Source organism: Falco rusticolus, chromosome 6, assembly GCF_015220075.1.
Source record: "Falco rusticolus isolate bFalRus1 chromosome 6, bFalRus1.pri, whole genome shotgun sequence".
Lineage (NCBI taxonomy): Eukaryota > Metazoa > Chordata > Aves > Falconiformes > Falconidae > Falco > Falco rusticolus.
The window spans coordinates 8840786-8859615 of record NC_051192.1 but is presented as its reverse complement, the minus strand read 5'-3'; the positions used below and the strand labels follow the sequence as shown (position 1 = coordinate 8859615).

Sequence of the window (18830 nt, the reverse complement as noted above, 5' to 3'; positions counted from 1 at the left end):
TTCTTTAAAAAACAAGCTATCACTGCTTTTACAGCAGCTGTTACCAGGATTAGGCCTGAAAATAGCGAAAAATAAGTACTGCAACTTAACATTTTGAAAGCACTTCTATTCCTTTTTCAAGGAACTATGACAGCATACTTTGCTCCAGAACATTTAACAGTAGTATATTAAATATCTAAGAAGCAGTTACCAATTTATAGAGCAATTTACTAGGTCTTTATTTGGGGTCCCAGTTTCACATTGCGAGGGGTACCGTTTCTTATACAAAACCCAAACTAAGATGTTTAGGTTTTGGAGGGTTTTTTTATACAGACTTTGAATACCTAGGCATCTCCAAAAAAATCTCTCCCACCATGCTTAAGATATGTCCAGGTCACAGGCTTATTGTTATTCAGATACATGAATTATTTCTCTTACCTACAGTGTACCAACTTGCATCTGTTAATTTGTTGATAACTGCTTCCTGGTATGTTCCATCTGGATTCTTCACTTCCACAACAGTTCCTACCTAAAATACAAAAGCCACTTAGCACTGGAGAGCTTCTGAAACAGGCAATGAAGTTAATAGTTTTATATTCAGCAAACAACAAAAAAATTAATTTCTAACCTATTCCTATGTTAAATATACCATATTTTTCCAGTTTCAATTGGATATATTTGTATCCCTCAAAACTTCTTTTACATTCCTCTAAAATAAGCCAACTAACTGAGCTAATTATTTCCTGCCAGCAGGTGGGGAGCAAGAACCAATTTGAGTGATGTCATTCTCTTGTGTAAGAGCTTGCCCATCAAATCCTCTAGCCGTTTTCCAAAGCAAGAGTGACTAAATATCAGAGCCAGCCAAACTTCTTAGCTTTAAGGCCAAAAAGAACCAAGAGGCTTGCATCAGCCTATATGCTGCATGCCCTTTAACTACAAAGGAAAAAGTTACCATGGAAAGTATACTAACTATAGCTTTACAGCATTACCTTTTATGCTTTGTGATCCTATCTAGCCTGCGTAATAAATCGAACCTTCCACTTTGACCCCATACTGCATATACACATTTATGCCAAATACTGCAAAAGAACATTTTTCAAAGCATTAGCAAAATATAAAACAAATATATTACCTTTAAGGGACCCTTTATGTGGTCATCCTGCACTTCCACTGTTGAAGAATCATGTCGAAAAGTTACCTAAAAAAGATAATTCAACTGACAATCACTTGATAAAATTGAGCAGCATGAACACATGCAGATGTGAATAGCCCTTCTCTTACTCTCGTCTTACCGTTAGTCACCATAATCATTCCACTTGCTGAAAATTGTTTCATTCCTGTATTTTAGAAATATGAGGAGACATTTTCTGAGCCTTCAAAATTCCTAAAATATTTTTTTGTCTTTCAGAACAGAACCATTACCTCTGAAGGAAGTGACAACAATGTTTAATAGCTGCAAAAGATCTCTGCAGTTCTCTTAATGATTTGTAGTGCTCCAGTACCTCAACAAGAAAGAGTTTCAAGAGTTCTGTGTATAAATAATTTTAAAGAAACATTTATATTTCAATGCTCTGAAATCAAATAGTTTTAGCACTTACATCCAACCCCCTATCATGGGCCCTGTGTGTGTGTGCTTTTGCTGATTAAACTGCATGCTCCTCACTCGTGGTTGAAAGACTCACACTGCTGTCAACTAACCAAAACTAACCACCCAAACAGCCCTTCAGTTAATGCCAGCATAGCCTACACACTGCTATAGTTAACCGGAACTAAATGTACAGATGGTTAACTTTTCAGTCTTTCAGAACTGGAGTAAGTAAATCTCCTAAGGATTTCCAAGGTGTCTTCCCATGTCATTGGCTATGCCTTTAATCCTATCCTCATGAGGACATGCTGTCCACCAAAAAAAAAAAAAAAAAAAAAAAAAAAAGGTCTGGAAAGTCAAACCTACAATTAAGTTATTTGTATCAAATGCTACAGATATTCACCATTTATTTCACTTAAAGTTAATTTGGTCACATAAAGTCACAGGATCCTCCTTTCAATTACACCTGAAGTTTTATTTCCATTTCCACTCTGGTTTTAAAGTTCAGGGAAACAGAAAATTCTAGCATTACATTTTATGCACATTTGTACATTTTATTAACACACACAAATGATGTTCTTTAACATTCACCAGAACACACACACTTGGTATATGATGTTTTATTTACCATTCACAATAAGTAAGAATGTAACGTGAGATTCAGCCATGTAATAGTAACTCTCAACTACAGCAATTCCACATTAAATCTGAGGACTTGGTTCACGAGCGTCCCCAAGGTTATGTTCTCACTATTGAGAGTTTCTCAGTAGCACACAGCAATAGCAGTATTTCCTTCAGAACAAGTGTCCTCTAACACCAACTCTCCTACTTAGCCTCCTCAGGTGGATAGTTTAAGGAGCTTTGTAAACTTTGATAGGAGCAAACAGACAAGAACAGCACCTACACCCAGGACTAAGGAGAGCCTACCTCGACTGCCTTGTTCGAAAACAAATGCACTAAAATACTTCACTGCCTTCCAGGTGCTACTTCATGATATAGTCACCTTGTCCATCTTCTGTTAGAACCACAGCAATACACATTGTTGTTAAAAGTATGTTCTTTTTAGAGCTCCATCATCCCACCTACTGATGGCAACTACTGTGCCCACCAAAGTCCCACTTTATAACCTGAAAGCCAGGCAAAGGATTTAGGTTAGGAATCAACTGAGCAAACTACCCTTCTGAACTTCAGCCTGACAGATACAAGTATTTAGTTCCTCTCTTTTGGGGGCTTTATTTAGAAATCAAAAGTTCAGCTCAGATGCAAAACAATCTGAAACTTGCAGTCACTATTGGCTCATATGAAATACCCACTATATCAATTCTGATCTAAAGACATCTGTTTTTATTTACTGTCTGTAATTATCTTAAATGTATTTTACAGCAAAACGGAACTCTATCCAAAACCATGAGCCAGCCGCAATGTACTATGATGAAAGGTAAACAGAGCAAATTGCTATTTGTATTTCAGAATGTTTTTTCTTTTTAAAGGTGCCTTGGGGCTTTGACTCTTTTTGGGAGAGATTTTTCATACCAACTGTTTATGCTTCTTGAGATATTCATACACACTCAAAAAAATACTGGTTGTTAACAGAAAATATTGATACTCCAAACTCAGTGTAACATCACTGGCCTTTGTTGAAGCTAAGAAAAGCGCCATCAGTATTTCTTATAGTGGAGTTTGATTCCCACAGTATTTATCAGCGTGGATCCTTTCTGTCTCAGGCAAAAGATTAAGATGTTCAGCACACGATCGACCTGTTCCAGATTCAGCTGGAACTTCCCTTCTCTTCACTGTCCTGAAAAAGAGGGTCCTGGTAGGCTCTGTAGAGCAGATGCTTCACTAGTTTCTAATAAAGACCTACACAGAAAACAGTGTCTTCTGAAACTTTTGTGGAGGGTGTCCAAATACAAGTGGGTGTGATGACGGTGCTAATTGTTTTATGGGACACTGTCAAAACAAACTGGCTTAAATAGCTCTCTAAGGCAAGCTGTAACAGATCCAATGAAGTGGACTACCACTCTTCTAACAACCAAAGTCTTGCCCTTTAGTAAAATTTGTACTGCCTTCAACACTTTTCACAACTCCAGGCAAATCTTACATTTTACTTGCTTTCCATGACAAAGTAATGCAGTTACATTGTGTATCCTTCTGTACTATGTACAGAACCTGCCGAAGACTGCTAAACTGTGAGATACAGTACTTATTGATACTGAAATGATAAATAACTCATAGCATCACATACATCATTGTGATAAACTGAATAAAGTTATTGCATTGTACTGGTGATGGAATAGTTAGTATGAAGGGTTCCCTCAAAATATTCTAGGAAACGGAATTTGACAGAAGCCACAAGCAGATAGAAGGAGACACAATTAAATGTATTTTACTTGCCTGAAGATGACATACTCCATATTGAAAAAAAATGCTGCCAACCTCCTTTCTCAACAGAGCATCTAGTTATAAAGCTTAAATGAGAGCTTCAAGCTAAAACTGGTGTTATGAAGTTAACTTTTCTTTTCCTCTACTAGTTCTAGGGGACTGGGGCATAAAATGTATTCGGGGCCAGAAGAAACTGTTAAACAAGTGGAAAATAAATGCAGCAGATAAAACTACCAAAATTCCGAAGTACACCTGATAATAAGAATTTGGTTAGATCTAGTACTGAGGAAAGTCTGCACGTGCCAGAAGGAGCACGTGGAGAAGATTTTTAGATAACATCAAGAGGTCACTGTTAAGTTTAGGGAATGTATGTTCCTGGTGGAGGAAAGACAATGTGAACTGCACTTATGCAGAAAAAAATCTCAACCACAAATCACATTGCTCTGCAAAGCCACAACTGTACTGGGGCCTAACAGCCCTAAGCTACACAGTAACAGTGAAGACGCACGCACAAACTTGAATCTACAGGGCTTCAGGCACAGCCTCCACAAACAACTCACAATAAAAATTCTATTCCATTTCATTGCAAGATCTTTCTCCAAAACACGGCAGTGACCAAACTGCAAGTAATAATCCCATACGAAAGTATTAATCAGTAAGTGCAAGTGGCCATCTGAAGAGCTGAAAGGAGTTAAGATTGCACTGATCTAGGCACAACACAATTCCTGTACTTAAATACTGATACTAAACAACTTAAATACCAATACTTAGTCACTTAAACACAATGGTGCTGTAAAGCACAGACCAGCTGATGCTGTTAAGAGTTATGACTAATGAAATGAAAAGACCACTAATTTGCTCTAAAGGCTTTTTAAAGATGTAAGATTTAAGACTTAATAGCTTCTTGTTACAGTTAATGTTATTATCAAATAAGTGACAACAATCCTTCCCACCAGGGCTTTTGGAGATAGCCTGCTCTCTCCCTCATAGATACTATAGGCAAAAATTGGCCATACCATGAGGGCAGATTCAAGCAATGCATGACAATTTATAATGGAGGCTCTTCTGTAACACATTATCACCGCTCACAATTCACACATTTTCAGTTCTATTTGCAGTAGATAAAATAAATCTGCCACTATAACCCTGCTGCAGAGCAACAATCTAATTTATGTTTCCTAAGTGCTTCTGATCCTTCCTCTGTTGTATTTCTGTACGAGGTTAAGAGGCAGAGCAGAAAAACAGTACCTGCTCTGACATTAGAAACTTTTAGGGCAATATTACCCAAACAGAAATATAAGGCCATTCACCAGTCTAGACTTACTATATATTAAAAACAAGCTCAAATATTGTTCTCTTTATTTCTAGAAATGATACTTTAAATTTCCAAGGGATGTTAAAATGTATCTCTTATATTCCCCTCACCACAATTTTTATTTCTGCTGCATGTGGCTTATATGGATTCATTCAGTCATTAACTAGTCATCACAAAGATTAGGCAAGATCCCCTGCTTGCTATTCTGTAGGACTCAATATGCCAAGCCTTTGTTGCAAGACAGCAGGATTCCATCTTATTCCTGAAGCATTATCTTGTTGCCACTGCTAAATGACAGTGACCTGTGCTCCTAAAGTAAAAGAAACCATATTAAACCTACTTTGAGGAGTTTGGGCTATTTTCTGATAACATTCTCCCATGCATAAGCCTACATTTGTTGTGTTTTGATCAATTACTTTAAGGTCAGCCTGTGGCATGAAGGCCACAAATACTGGATGCAAGCGGATGACAAAGCAGTGAAAGCAAAAGAACATACTGAATTGTGGGGGGGGTGGGGGGAACCCCTCCCCTCCCAACAGAAATAGGCCTACTGTTATTTCACAGCTTGCACTACCAGCCTCCAAGGAAAGGACAGCCTCTTAGCTGTCTTGAGGCTATAAAGAGGTTTCACGTTGTGCCATTTTGAACACTGATGACTTGCCCCCCCCCCCAAGTGTTTGCAAGAAAACCACATACCTTGACTTTGACAAGTCTTTTTGCTGTCTTGATCTTGGCTTCACAGAAGGCTCCCCTATACTTCGCACTCACATCAGTGCCCACTGTGAGATAGGGAGGCTCATCAATGGCCTGGAAAGGAAAACAACTGGGTTTTAATCACTGGCCACTGACAATATAGCTGTCATGGTCTTGATAGCTTTTGCAACAGAGCATTACGAAACAGCCCAATAAAACTTAACTTCACAGTGTATGTGTATCACAGCAGTAGAAACACAGAACACAACACTAAGCTCATAGGATGACTACCACAAAATGTAATAAACGGATACCACAGTTGTCTGCAACAAGCATCACATAAGCCTCCAACTTCTGCACCATTTGAAAACATAGCAGATGACCAGTTCTGCTGCAATGGTGAAGGCCAACCAAGTGTTCTACCTTCTCTTTTCACTACCTCAAGATCCGATGGGTCTCATGAAGACATTAGTGTTTATTCCCCTCAAATAATTAAGGTTCATTTTTCATTACCAAGTAGGACAACTCTGAAGAGACTTTTGCTTACTCATTTTTTCACCTGGTGGGTGCTCACCAGGAGAGCAGCCTGAGGGGCAGAGTACAGCAGGAGAAAAATGGTGGGATAGATGCACAATGCAGGTGAAGGGCCCAGACAAAAGACAAAGTTCTGTAACAACCAACGGAGGAACAGGTGACACCCAAACAGGAAAACAAGAAATAGAAGAGGAAGGAAGGAAGTGTTTTCTGGGGGAAGGAGGAGAACGTGGGTCCAATTAGTATGCAGAGTGAGCTCAGTGAAGGCTCTCTCCCTTCAAAGAGGTCCCCCTTATCTCATACAACCTCTCCTAGTGTAATCTCGGGGAGGAGATTCTAGATAACTGAACCACCTCGCTATCACTTCATAGAATGTGGGTCAGAAGAGAGAAGGCAGATGGTGACAAGCAAGAGGAGTGAGGTACGGTTCCAAGAGTTGCAAGCCTCCACACAGCCCCAAACAAGAGCTGGGAAGAGAGACCTAAGCCCTTGTCTAAGCCCATGTTTCTGCACCCCTACAGATTCAAACACAGCTTACAAGAAGAAACTCTGGCACATCCAGGCTCTCTGTGGGAAGAATATAACGTCCTTCACAGGTCTCAGAGCTACTATTTGATACTATGGTGCTTGAACTCATCATCAGGTAATTCCCACTGGCGGTTTCCATCCCCAATACCTCAGAAGTAAGGGCATGCAAGCGTGTACCTGAATGATTCAATGATAATTTTTCAGAAATTTCTTTGAATTGAGAGACATGAGATGCTACAGTGTTAACCCTGTATTAATGATTTTTACTTTGACTCTACTCAAACCTACCTCTCATTTTCAGGGAATAGAATATATTTCAGAGTACTAGAAAACTGTTGCCAATCTGCACTTGTTAAGATCACCAGAAGCCAGAGTACTCTAATGAATCCATCCCTCTCTCACTGCATGCATGATGTGTGACTGCATGCAGAGTGGTAGGGTATAGTACTCTGGTAATACTATACCCATGAACACATATTTGTTCCTATTCCAGACTTAGTAACAATAAAACTCAACTGAGACTAATGAGGTATCTGTTAAGACTGCTGAGATTCTGAAATTCATTCCCTCCTTTCCTGTCTAAGAGTAAGTGTACTTGCCCTCAAGGCAAGCTGCAATGCTTTTCTCTTACTGCAATCAGAAGGATGCTGAAACAGGGACTTAGATAATGGTAAATCTGGTTTTCCTTACTACTTTCAGTATAGCGCACTAGTATGGCTGCTTCATAGAAAATAAATCTGAAAAGCAGGAACTGACTGACTTGACTGACTCTTGCAAAGTCAGTAATGCCCTAAGAGGGGAGCACCCCTCCTGCTCTCCGCTCCACCCTTTAGTGAAGAAACTCTTTCAGCACTACAATGTTGATAGCCTTTCACGCCAGTTGATCTTGCAAACAAAAGTCATCTCAATACTCTATGCTTTCTTTCAACAAGATAGACAGATCCCAGATGGGTCCACACAGATGCACATAGTTAGAATTCTACAAACACTTCAAGTTGTGTCGGTATCAGTCTATACCTCCCTATACAGCCAAATTAACATTATGAGTTGGTCTTTGCGATGAGTTTAAGTTACAGAAAATAAAGAACACTTTCTCTTCACTATCGCTGAACATTAACTAAAAAGAAGGTCTACAATACTGGGAATCAAGACAATCTGAAGCTCTGGCCTTTAACTGCTTGCAAGTTTACGGCAGAGGAACGGGCAAGTCAACAATCAAACTTTAACACAGGATTTTAAAATCTTACTGACTGTAATCACCGATATTAGTGATTACTTTATCACTACTCTGTCTTATTTTTAAAAGCTTCTTCCAAAAAGAACATTCATTTGAAGAACAAACATCTGTGAGAACTGGTTTATGTTACTACCACACCGGGTAATTTCAATCCCTAGTCTATACCTCCTTAGTTTTATGATAGCTAACGCCTTTCACTGGAATTAGTTAATATTTACCATTGTAAACAGAGTAATTTCAAATAATAGCAAACATATGGACCATTTGCTTACCACTGTAGGTATGTTTACTAAAAATACAGTACTGGAGTGACTTTTGAGAGGAAAATTTATACTGATGAAATGCATTTAATTACCACTGTGAATCACTAAACATTTTAAAATAACCATGTGAAAAACTTCAGTGGATGCACAGAGGAAATTTTCCTGCAATTTTATTCTTCCACTGAAGCACAAGTTACACGGACTTTTGCTCCCCAAACTACTTAACTGAAATTTTCAAAATACTTACCTCATTCTGACTGATAGTATCAGCTGAAAATGGTAAGTTAAAACATCTAGCAAGATGTGATGCATCACAGAGAACGCAAACTAGAAAAGTAAACATTAATGATCAAAGTCTGGCATTATTATCAGATCATCCTTACCATGAATTTGTCATTTTCACCAACTCTAAATGAGTCACCTGTTCTCAAGCAGGATTTATTCAATTCTACCAAAATTAGATAGAGATTAAAAATAAGTATACAGCTATTTTTACCCTTCTGTTATCCCTTCTCTGCTTTGTGCTTACATCATTTAATAGACACCCTTACACTCAGAGTGAATGTCCCTTTGCCTATTTAATTTTAACATGCTTCAGCAGGATTTGTTTTCATTCTTTACCTGCTCTTCAGTGCAGGTTACCATAAAAAAAAAAAAGTTAAAAATGCAACTAAAATCTGAGAACATAGTTCAGGATTCTTGGAAAAGGTATTACAAGCATATTGAAATCAGCAGCACTGCAACGGTCTTTAAGGGAGAAGGGCAGACTCATTGTTGGACTACCCTACAATAAAATGTTCTGAGCTTCTTAAGGTTACTAATCTTGAGACAACTCTACTAGTCTCATATGTTGCTGTCTCCAAATCTCTGTGCTGTGGTCTCAGCCTTCATTTTATTTTAAAACAAGGTAATTCAAATTTACATCATTTTATACCCAAACATAGCATCTTGCACTTTGTAAGTAAGAATCATCTTTGCAGCAGCTTGTCATAAAACCATCTATAAACTTCTGCCCAACAGGAAAAACTGAAGAGTATGCCCAGCACGCTCCATCATGCATCTACAGTGAGATCAGAGCTTCATTCACACCAGCTTATAATATACATCCTGGACTTCTTCGCTCTCAATGTTCTGGTCTCTATTACTCTCTTGGAATATCCTTCAGTTCACACAGGGAGGAGGAAGGGAAAAGTGAAGCTGATGGGTTTTGACGGTCAGCTGATGGCTGAAATCTCTAAGTTTGTTGTGGTCGTTTGTTTTATTTTTGCACTAGTGGCAGAAGACCGGTATTTAAGATCCTCATTGAAACAATTTACCAAGCAGGCGCTTACATGAGTGATCACTATTCTGTTCGCATTAACGACTGAGGCTAGGCTACCAGGAGGGGGGCTGGCTCTGTGGGGTGACAACGGGGCATGGACCATCCTTCACCCAAGGGAGACCTGTGGAGGGCTGTATCCGAGGCCTGGCTCCCTTGGGAGCGTGGGACCGCGGCCAGGCTGGGGGCACGGGGGGGCTGTTAAGAGACGGGTGGGCCCTTCCCCAGCACAGGCTCCAGCGGGGTGCTCCTGCCAAAGCTGAACGTTACCAGCGGCTGGAGCAGCTCCTCGACGAGCAGCTGAGAGCCGCCTCGATACTCCAGCTTCCATAGGGCTGCGGGAGGGAACGGAGCCCGGAGGGCATTAGGTCATGCGGGAGAGGAGAAGCGCAGCCGGGCACCAGCACCCCCCGGGGACCTGCCTCCCGGGCGGGGCGGGGGGGCAGCCCCGCAGCGGGCCCTGCCGCTTTAAGAGGAGGGGCCCGAGCCGGGAAGCTGCCAGAAGTTTCTGGCTGCCCGAGCCAGCGCCGAGCGCTGCCGCCCGCCCTCCCCGAAGGCGCCCAGGGCCGCGCTCCGGCAGATTAAGCGCGGATTGCCGTTAAACTAAATTTGTCCCCTTAAGGCGATTGCCGGGTAAAGCCGCACGCAGGCCTTCCCGGGGAGCCGGCCGCTGCTGGAACCGTGCCCCGCCGCCACCGGGCGCCGCTTCCTACCCCGCACGGCGGCCGGGGGGAGCCGAGCGGCGCCGCCGGGCCCTGCCGCAGCCGGTAACGGCGCCGCTGCGGGCGCCTGCAACGCGGTTCGTGCCGCCCCGCCCGCCCGAGACCCTCCGGGGCTGCCGCTGGGGCCGCGGCTCCGCAGCAGCGCTAAAATGTGTATCGCGCCGTGCATTCTACAGCTGCAGCCAGAAACCCCAAAGTTTTTAACGATTTCTGGCATCCTCTTGGATGAGCAACAAGGGATAAAACGAACAGGGCTTCCTGCAGTTTTGCGCTTCCCATTAGGAAATCCAAGCTAATGCGCAGCCGACCTACTACTACTACTACTACTACTAAACTTTGTTTTATTAATGGCAATAGGATGAGTAGCTTCTTTGCTATCTCAGTTCACAACTGCTGTGGACGGACAGGATTTTCTATATGCAGCGCAGGCTGCCGCAGCTGAAAAGCCGGTTTACCACTTAAATAAGAAGCGGTCTCTAGGTGACCAGTCAGCAATTTCCACCAATTCAGTGGCTGAATTTTCTTTGGCAGGCAAAGCAGGCTGCTGGAAGGGTTCCGCTCCAGCCTTCGAGCTGATTATACTTGGAAGGACTGATAAATGGCTAGATGCCCACATCATAAAACAACCTGCACATCTTCTGAATTTGGACAGTCACATCAGTACTAATGGTTCTGGCCTTAGCAGTTCAAGAGAGAAAACACACGGACCCCTCCAGAGCACTTTGGAATAAACATCGTAACAGTGCAGTCTTAAAATGGTAGCATCATGCTTTTACATACCTTTTAAGGCTGTTAAAGAGGTCAGTTTTCCAGTTTTTCTAGACATTTCGATATTTTCCATCTATGTGGGATGAAATCATCCCCACACCTCCTCTTTTAACTGTGCTGCATTACTATATTCAAATTCCTTTGTAAAGTCTGTTGTGTCATACAGCAGCTGATAAAATTGCTTTACATTGTCCTTTGCCTATAAGCATGTCTAATACAGTGTCTGTGAATATATTATTTCTATCTCCTAATCTGTATTCCTCTGCACCACGCACTGGATGTTCCAAGTAAACCACATGAAAACAAGATTAAGCATTCAATCTAGAAACATGCTTAGTAGGGAAAGCCTGCAGGACTGCTTTAAGATTAATATGCAAAGAGAAAACTGGGTCTGTACCTTCCCTTTGTCTTTCATATATACTAAATTTGTAGAGCCAAGATTTCAGCTTGTATTAAACATTCAAAATTCAGCATTTATCTACTCTATGAAACTCTTGAGCCAAGAACTAGTGAAACATTTTCAAGAAGCCAAAAAAAAAAATTTTGTAACACTCAACAATCCCACAGTGATTTGTTTTAGTTTTTAAACGGAAATTTAACATCTGATTATTTTCAATAACCAAGGTTCAGGAAAACGCTTGTTAAAGATTCAAGACCCTCTCTCCCCTTGCCCCCACCAGACATCTACATTGATTCTTCCGAGTTCAAAAAACACACATTGCAAGGCTCAAGATCTTGAATTTTTTTTTCTCATCCATTTTAAGCAAGACAACAGTGGCAAAACTGTTTTCTACCGTCTATGGTATTCTGAAGTTACCTTTCCAAGGGAAGTGCTTTCTCATAGTTCGCACATCTTCCATAATATAAAATGGAAGCACCCAGTTTGCAAGCAGTACCATTAATCGCATACATCCTTGACTACTCCAATTACAGTCATCCTCAGTCCCACAAATCAGTGAGAAAACCCTACTACTTCAACCCAAAACCCAGTCAGATCCTTAAGCCTTCTAATGAAGGGGAAAAGTTTCACATAGCTTACAATTTAAACTCCCATTCCATCCCGCAGAATTAGCAGCTACCCCAAAGTCATTCAACAGGGTTTCAGAAACTTTTGGGTCAATGAAGGCTTGGTAAGACTCAATTTTCAAAATGACCGTCATTTTGGGGAAAACAAGGGTAAATCCAACATCTCCTAAACAAGTTCTGAAGAATTGTTTTCAAGAAAACAGGTGAAAAAACCACAAAGAAACCATTAAAAAAACCTTCTCCCCAATTACTAAGATACTTAACTAACGATTATTACCTTAAGTATTTTCAAACTGCAGTAAGATCCACCCAACAGCAGAGATCTGCCCACACACTGCAGAATCAATCTCTTAATAAAGAAAATTACTGAATGTAATTAAGAGCGCAAGATTTTGCTTACAGCTCAACCTGCTGTGGTTAGAACACTCAACTTTAAAGTAATAGCAGATATCTTCCGGAAAAAACTATTACTATAGCACATGTAATATACTCCATTTGGCAGATGATAGTATATTTATAGTTGATTTCAAGTACTTTCCTTGTGTATTTTCAGAGGGACAAAGATGAGAAACTTCTATAAACCTTTCTACAAACCTTATGTTACCGAGGCATATAGCTCCTCGGACAAAAATGTAGTATCTGAAACAAAGATTGAATCCTAGAAGACAGGAAAACTCCTTAAAAGAAGTAAATCCATTGGCCTACCTTCCATCTCTCAGAAGCGAGAACACAGCAACACGAAATGGAAGGAATTTTTCTGGAAACTTGCAAACTACAACACAGAAGGAAGACCAGTGGTGTTTTTCATGTGAAAAGGCTATGACATGAAAGCCCAACAACAAGCGTGTATTTTGGGCAAATTTTCTTCTGGCTGAAAATCAGATTTCGGCTTGATTTTTTTTTTGTTTTGTTGCTCTTGTAGAGGCAGAAATGCAAAACTAGTAATTTTGAAATTTCTGAAGGAAAATGGTTCAATGTTATCAACATTTTGCCCACAAATCAAAATTATGGTAGGAACATCATGATCAAACTGAACCTTTCTACATTCAGAAGTAATGAAACGTGTTTCAAGTTTCAATTGAAGATCTACAAGAAATTTCAAGTAACACCTCACCAGTCTCATAAGCAAACATTATACAGCATACAGCTGAGGCAAAAAGGGTTTTTTCCCTTCCACTTCCCAACCCCACACCTGCCAAGGTGGAAGTCGGCAGAATCTAGCGGACAGATGTCAGAAGTTGGTTTAGTACTTCCAGACACCTTTACCATTCTCTACACTGCAAAGGGGCTATTTTCTTTATTTCAAAATAGTCAACTAGACCAGTTCAATACCTAGCTTACTGAAAGTTCTTAAAGATGTGAAAAGGTGCAACAGATGGGTTTCCTCTCTGAGTAAAAATGATCTATTTGGAAAGGATTTACAGGTTCTAAGACCATGAAGGACTCAGTGACCCAAAACAAGAGGTTCAACTCCATAATCACATTAAATAATATTACCTGTATCTGTTTCAAACACAAAATGGATTTTCATTATTTTTACTTATGGATGTGAAGTTGAGTCTGTATGGAACTGGCAAGTCCATCACTTTTTTTTGTTGTTTTTGGAACTAAGCAAAGTTGATGGAAACAAAATTATAAAAATATTTTAACTCTACTCAGAAAATGAGAAAGATTTGAAAGAAAAATATTTAGAAGTCACCCTATCCTTGTAATTGTCCAAACCCAACCTGATTCTCCATCCAGAAATTTACTGAGTAGTATCATTTCCAAACATTCAGATTGTAATTAGCTCATTTCCTATTCAAAAGAGCAAATCCAGAAAGGTGACTACGCTTAAAAAAAAAACCCAGTATTTGGATATTTTTTTTCCTACCCCATTGAATAATACGCACTAAATTCTGGTTCTGTTCCTAATTTGGTCACAGACTTCCTGCACAAAGATGCAACTCAGCAGGAACGTACCAACTTTCAAGTCTGTAGAATGGGGCTAATGCCTATCTTACTGAGGCATTTGATGTTTCTCTAGTACTCTGAGATCTAAGAATGGAAACCTGTATTTCTTCTATCAGTATAACACACCACTCTATAAAATGTCTTACTTAATCAAACGCTCCAGAACGGCTGATCAGTCTTTCTAAAAATAATGCCAATTCTTTACAATTCCTTCTGTAGTTCTCCTTCTTGCTGAAAGACCACATGAAGGAAAAATATTTTGAATGCCCGCTCCCGCTGTTTATCCCTCTGAATATGAAAACTTCAAGTCAATCATTCCCATAGCTGCAAGAGTGCAATTTTTCTGTAAGGTGTAACCAAATACTCAAACTATTTAGCATTATAGTTTAGTACTGCAAATGATGCAGCTTCATTAATTTTGGTCACACTCTTGTATGTTCCAAGTCAAGCCTGAACATTAAGTTTCTACTTAAGTACATACAAAAAAAGTAGCAACTTGAAATAAGGAGCTTCTCAACACAGACTTCTCTTTTAGTCAGATGCTTGAAAGGCTTCTTTCAGATTTCATGTGTTTAGTGCAAGAACCAAAATGCATTCAAGTACGAAGAATTTTAAGTCAAAAAAAATGAAGAAATCAGTAACATGTTTGTTATTAGAAGGTAAAATAATTTAGTAAAAAGGATATCCCTGATACCTGTTTTACAATTGAAAATAAGATTAAATCTTTCCTTTGGCAAACACACTTTTTCCAACTAAAAGCTTCAGATAATGCTTAGGAGCATTACTCCAACTATTAGGTCTAGATAACTTGCCTCAGTTTTTAAGATCTGCCACAACTCTGTCTGGAGATGCTGCTTCTGCTACAAAAAAAACTGGGATGTTTCAAAGCACTGAAAAGAATGGTATGATAATGATATCTTGTGTTCCAAATGGATTGGAACAAAGATTATTTGATAGCTTAATTAAACATCCCAGTCCAGGCTGTTCATGAGCAAAATAACAAAGTGACTAATACAGTACTATGTGAAAAAACAAGTCAATGAAATCTCAAGAGAAAAAAAAATATTTGTGTTTGTAGAAGATAGCCAACTGTACACAGGAGGGTACCAAAAGCATTGTAATGTAAAATGGGTAACGCCATACAGAAACATAAGAAATTTTAGACAGGAGAGGGGATTTTTATCTCTGCCATGTTCCCTCAACTGCTGCCTAGGCATTCAGTGTAAAATTGCTGGCCAGGGACAAGGCGTTCAGAAAGAACTATGAAAATGAGTTTAGAAAATACCTACAAAGAGACTGAAATAACTTAATTACCCACTTTATCAAAGATTCAATTAGAATGGATGAGATTCCTGGGAAAAACAAACAAAAACTTAATTACACATAAAAGGTTATCAAGGCCATTCCTCTCAGTAGGATCATTTCAGCTTTATTATTCGTAACAGATGTCTGTCATATCTATTATTAAATTCAGGAGTGAATATTCCACACTTGCTGCACGCAACATATTCCAGTGTTTACACAGTTTTCTGTAGTATCTCATCTAAATATTCCTTGCTGCTGTTATTTCTTATCAATACTGCACATGGAGATCAGCGTACTTTGCTTTGCAGTTTTCAAGAGATGAGACTCCTTAAAGTAATCTAATCTCTGAAAGAAATAAAAAAACTCAACCAGTTATTGTGTAAATTTTACCTATAAGCCATATTTTTAAGACACACTTATTTATTTTTCAATATTGATTAAAAGTATTTCTAATTGTTTCCTCTGGATTCTGATTTAATTACCTCACATATTTCTTCAAGCTGGTGCCCAAAAACGGACACAGGTATGGGCTAACTGATTGCAAGAGAAGCAAACAGATTATTTCACACAATTTTCAAATAATGCTTTAACATTCCAGCATGACATTTGCCTTTTGGGCACGACTATAACATCGCCTCATGTGCCATTTATTTTTTAGCTATTTTTCCCCCAGGAACTGCACCCCAGGGGAGGAAGAAATGGCATGCAGCATGTTCCATTTGCAATAGCAGTGAACTGTTAATGTGGCACATACCATACCGTGAAACTCTAGCAAGTGTGCTGACTGTTGATGGCTCCCCAGCTTAGCCTGTTAGCTGTCTTCAATCCCAGACACTAAAACCTTAGATTAAAGGGCAGCTACTGCAAAATACTCCATTCTATACCCTGGGAATCTTGGCTGATTGAATAAAGCGCCTATCTCACACCTCCAAAGGACGCGGACTACTGCAAATCTGTGACATGAACCACCTTAAAGGAAATGGGATGCCTGAACGAGTCATAGGTGCTTGCAGATAGGTCCTGTGCTAACCACAAAACCCTGCTTTGTAAAGCACTCTTACCTGACCAGTTCTCTCTCTGCCCAGCAGACAAGAGCATCCCGTGCCACATGCTTGCACGTTCATAGTAATACAAAGGAGACTTCTGCAGTGCCGTCCCTCATACTGAGGAGTACCACAAACACAACAGGGTAGCTAGCTACAGCTCTTCACTGAACTTGGCCTATAATGTCAGACTACAGTGTTCTTTCATTGCATAGGAAAGAAGCAATATTGCAAGTGTCTTTAACCTTGCAGTCTAGGGCATTAAAAAAAAAATCCCACAGCCTCAGGATGAACAGAGCTTTTAGGTTTAAAAAAAAAGGAAGTTAGTATTCTGTGTAACCAATTACTTGAGATCATAAAGGTTGAAGTAAATATTCCATCTCTTTAAGGCTTTAAATCAACAGTCTTGCTAAATACACATTAAAGGAATGACCAAGCAAAGTCTGAAGCAGTAGTAGGTCAGACTAAGCCTCATCTGGCTATAGGTCTTCACACTCACATTCTGACTCAACAAGAAACTCCCATAATTAAAACAAAATATTGTGATAAAGGCAGCTACTGAACAGGAAAGACTTCTGAAGAGCTGTCTGTGCTTTTCAAGATTCTGTGAATTGCACCATATAGTAAATAGCCAATCAAAGTGATCAGGAAAACCACTCTATCCTTTTCTAGCAAAAGAAATACCAGCTTTATCACTTCTGATATGTGCTGATGTGTGTCAAAACTCAATTCTTCCACCCCCAGGCATTTGTGCTGTCTCAGACAGACAGGAAATATGCACATGGTTTCATCTCTGGTTAGAGCTCAACTTACTTATCATAATACTAATTTTAAAAATACACTGTACACAACTCTGCTCAGCGACAATCTGTTCACTTTAGTTTTACAAGCTCAACTGTTGCAGTCAGTCCCCACTTCCTCTCTCAACAAATTATCTAGGCAAAAGCCGGTTGCCTTGTCCTCATATTCATTGCTCTGAAATCCTGCAATTTTGTGGCTATTACAGCTGTGGTTTTTTTAGCCTCAAAGGCATCCCATTATAATGGATCAGAATTTCATAATGCATTTTTCTTAGTACTTACAGAAAAGCTGGTAACATAGCTTGTAGTTAATACAGTTGCATATTAGATTTCAAAAATGGCAATATTCATAACGCTTTATCTGTTAGAGGGAACAGATGGAATAGGCCCTTTAAATTCAGAAGGGGAAGAAGGAAAGTGGGGGCTATTTAAAGCAAAAAGAATCTGATTTTAAGTGAGAAATTACCAACATACACCATTTCTGCTGTATTCGCAACCCAAAAATAAACAACTACCTGTATAAGAATTAAAATATAAATTGTGTAGAACTGTATGAGCTGACAAAATAAACAGCAAGAAGCAGAGGATTACAACAGCCCTGAATGCTACACAACTGACAGGAAACTTTTAAAAACTTAAGTGCATTAAAACCTAACTGGTGCAAAAGTAAGTATATGGCTTCTTTAGGCTAGAAATCTAATCCAACATAACTGTCCTCAGTGCAAGTCGTATTCATTTACTTGCTTTTTCCTGGTAATTTTCAATGAACATCAGGATGCTGACTTGATTCGGATGCAAAGTCAGAAAACCACTCTAGCAAGAAGGGTTGAACCAATTCAGTCTTTTAAGAATAAAGTCAGGAATGCTAGGATAAATATTCCAAGATCTCTGTCTACCTGCAGAGGAAAAAAAAATACCCATCAAAAATAAACCAAATAAATTGGGTTAAACAATAGAAGTTGGTGACAAGACACTGCCTACTGCCAGTGGTAGTTCTTAATTTCTGAAACGGGGTGAAGGGGTGGGGTGGGATGTAGGCAGGGACAATTAAAGAGGTGGTGTGTTCTTTTGTGAGTTGAATTAACAACTCCCCAGTGTAAAAGGGGAAATGTAAAAGGCCTTGGCCCTCCAAACTGAAATCTGCATGAATGATGCCTTTCCCTGTCCATTCTCCCTTTTGCATCAGTTCTGGCACACCTCTGATTAAAGGCTAAAGGGACTCAACTCACCAATTTGACAAATGACTAACACCAGAGTTAAAGTAGAAAAGGAGAAATCAGTGGGTAAACTGGCAATCTGACTCAAACCACAACATGAAGTAGCACTCCATAATCACCGTTCAGAATTTTTAAGGTTTGCAAAAAACAGACGTTTAAAAA

General features: G+C 39.6%; 1 protein-coding gene and 1 long non-coding RNA gene across 7 annotated transcripts in view; both read right to left on the bottom strand.

The window, feature by feature from the left end:
- The window catches only part of ARID4B (AT-rich interaction domain 4B), a 94135-nt gene that overhangs the window by 58274 nt on the left and 17031 nt on the right, over window positions 1–18830 (bottom strand). For 4 of the 6 annotated variants that reach the window (XM_037390806.1, XM_037390805.1, XM_037390808.1 and 1 more), the window contains exons 3-5: window positions 5958–6068; window positions 1112–1177; window positions 418–508 (exon numbers count right to left, since the gene is read on the bottom strand). In XM_037390806.1, the coding sequence (XP_037246703.1) occupies window positions 418–508; window positions 1112–1177; window positions 5958–6068 (268 nt within the window). Of the gene's footprint in view, window positions 1–417; window positions 509–1111; window positions 1178–5957; window positions 6069–8763; window positions 8844–13055; window positions 13202–18830 lie in introns of those variants that run through there. The other 2 variants (XM_037390804.1, XM_037390810.1) reach the window with 2 other exon arrangements.
- Window positions 15711–18185, bottom strand: LOC119149541. The gene is made up of 2 exons (XR_005104738.1): window positions 16670–18185; window positions 15711–15953 (listed from the first exon to the last, which is right to left on the bottom strand). It is a non-coding gene; the product is annotated as an uncharacterized LOC119149541 (long non-coding RNA).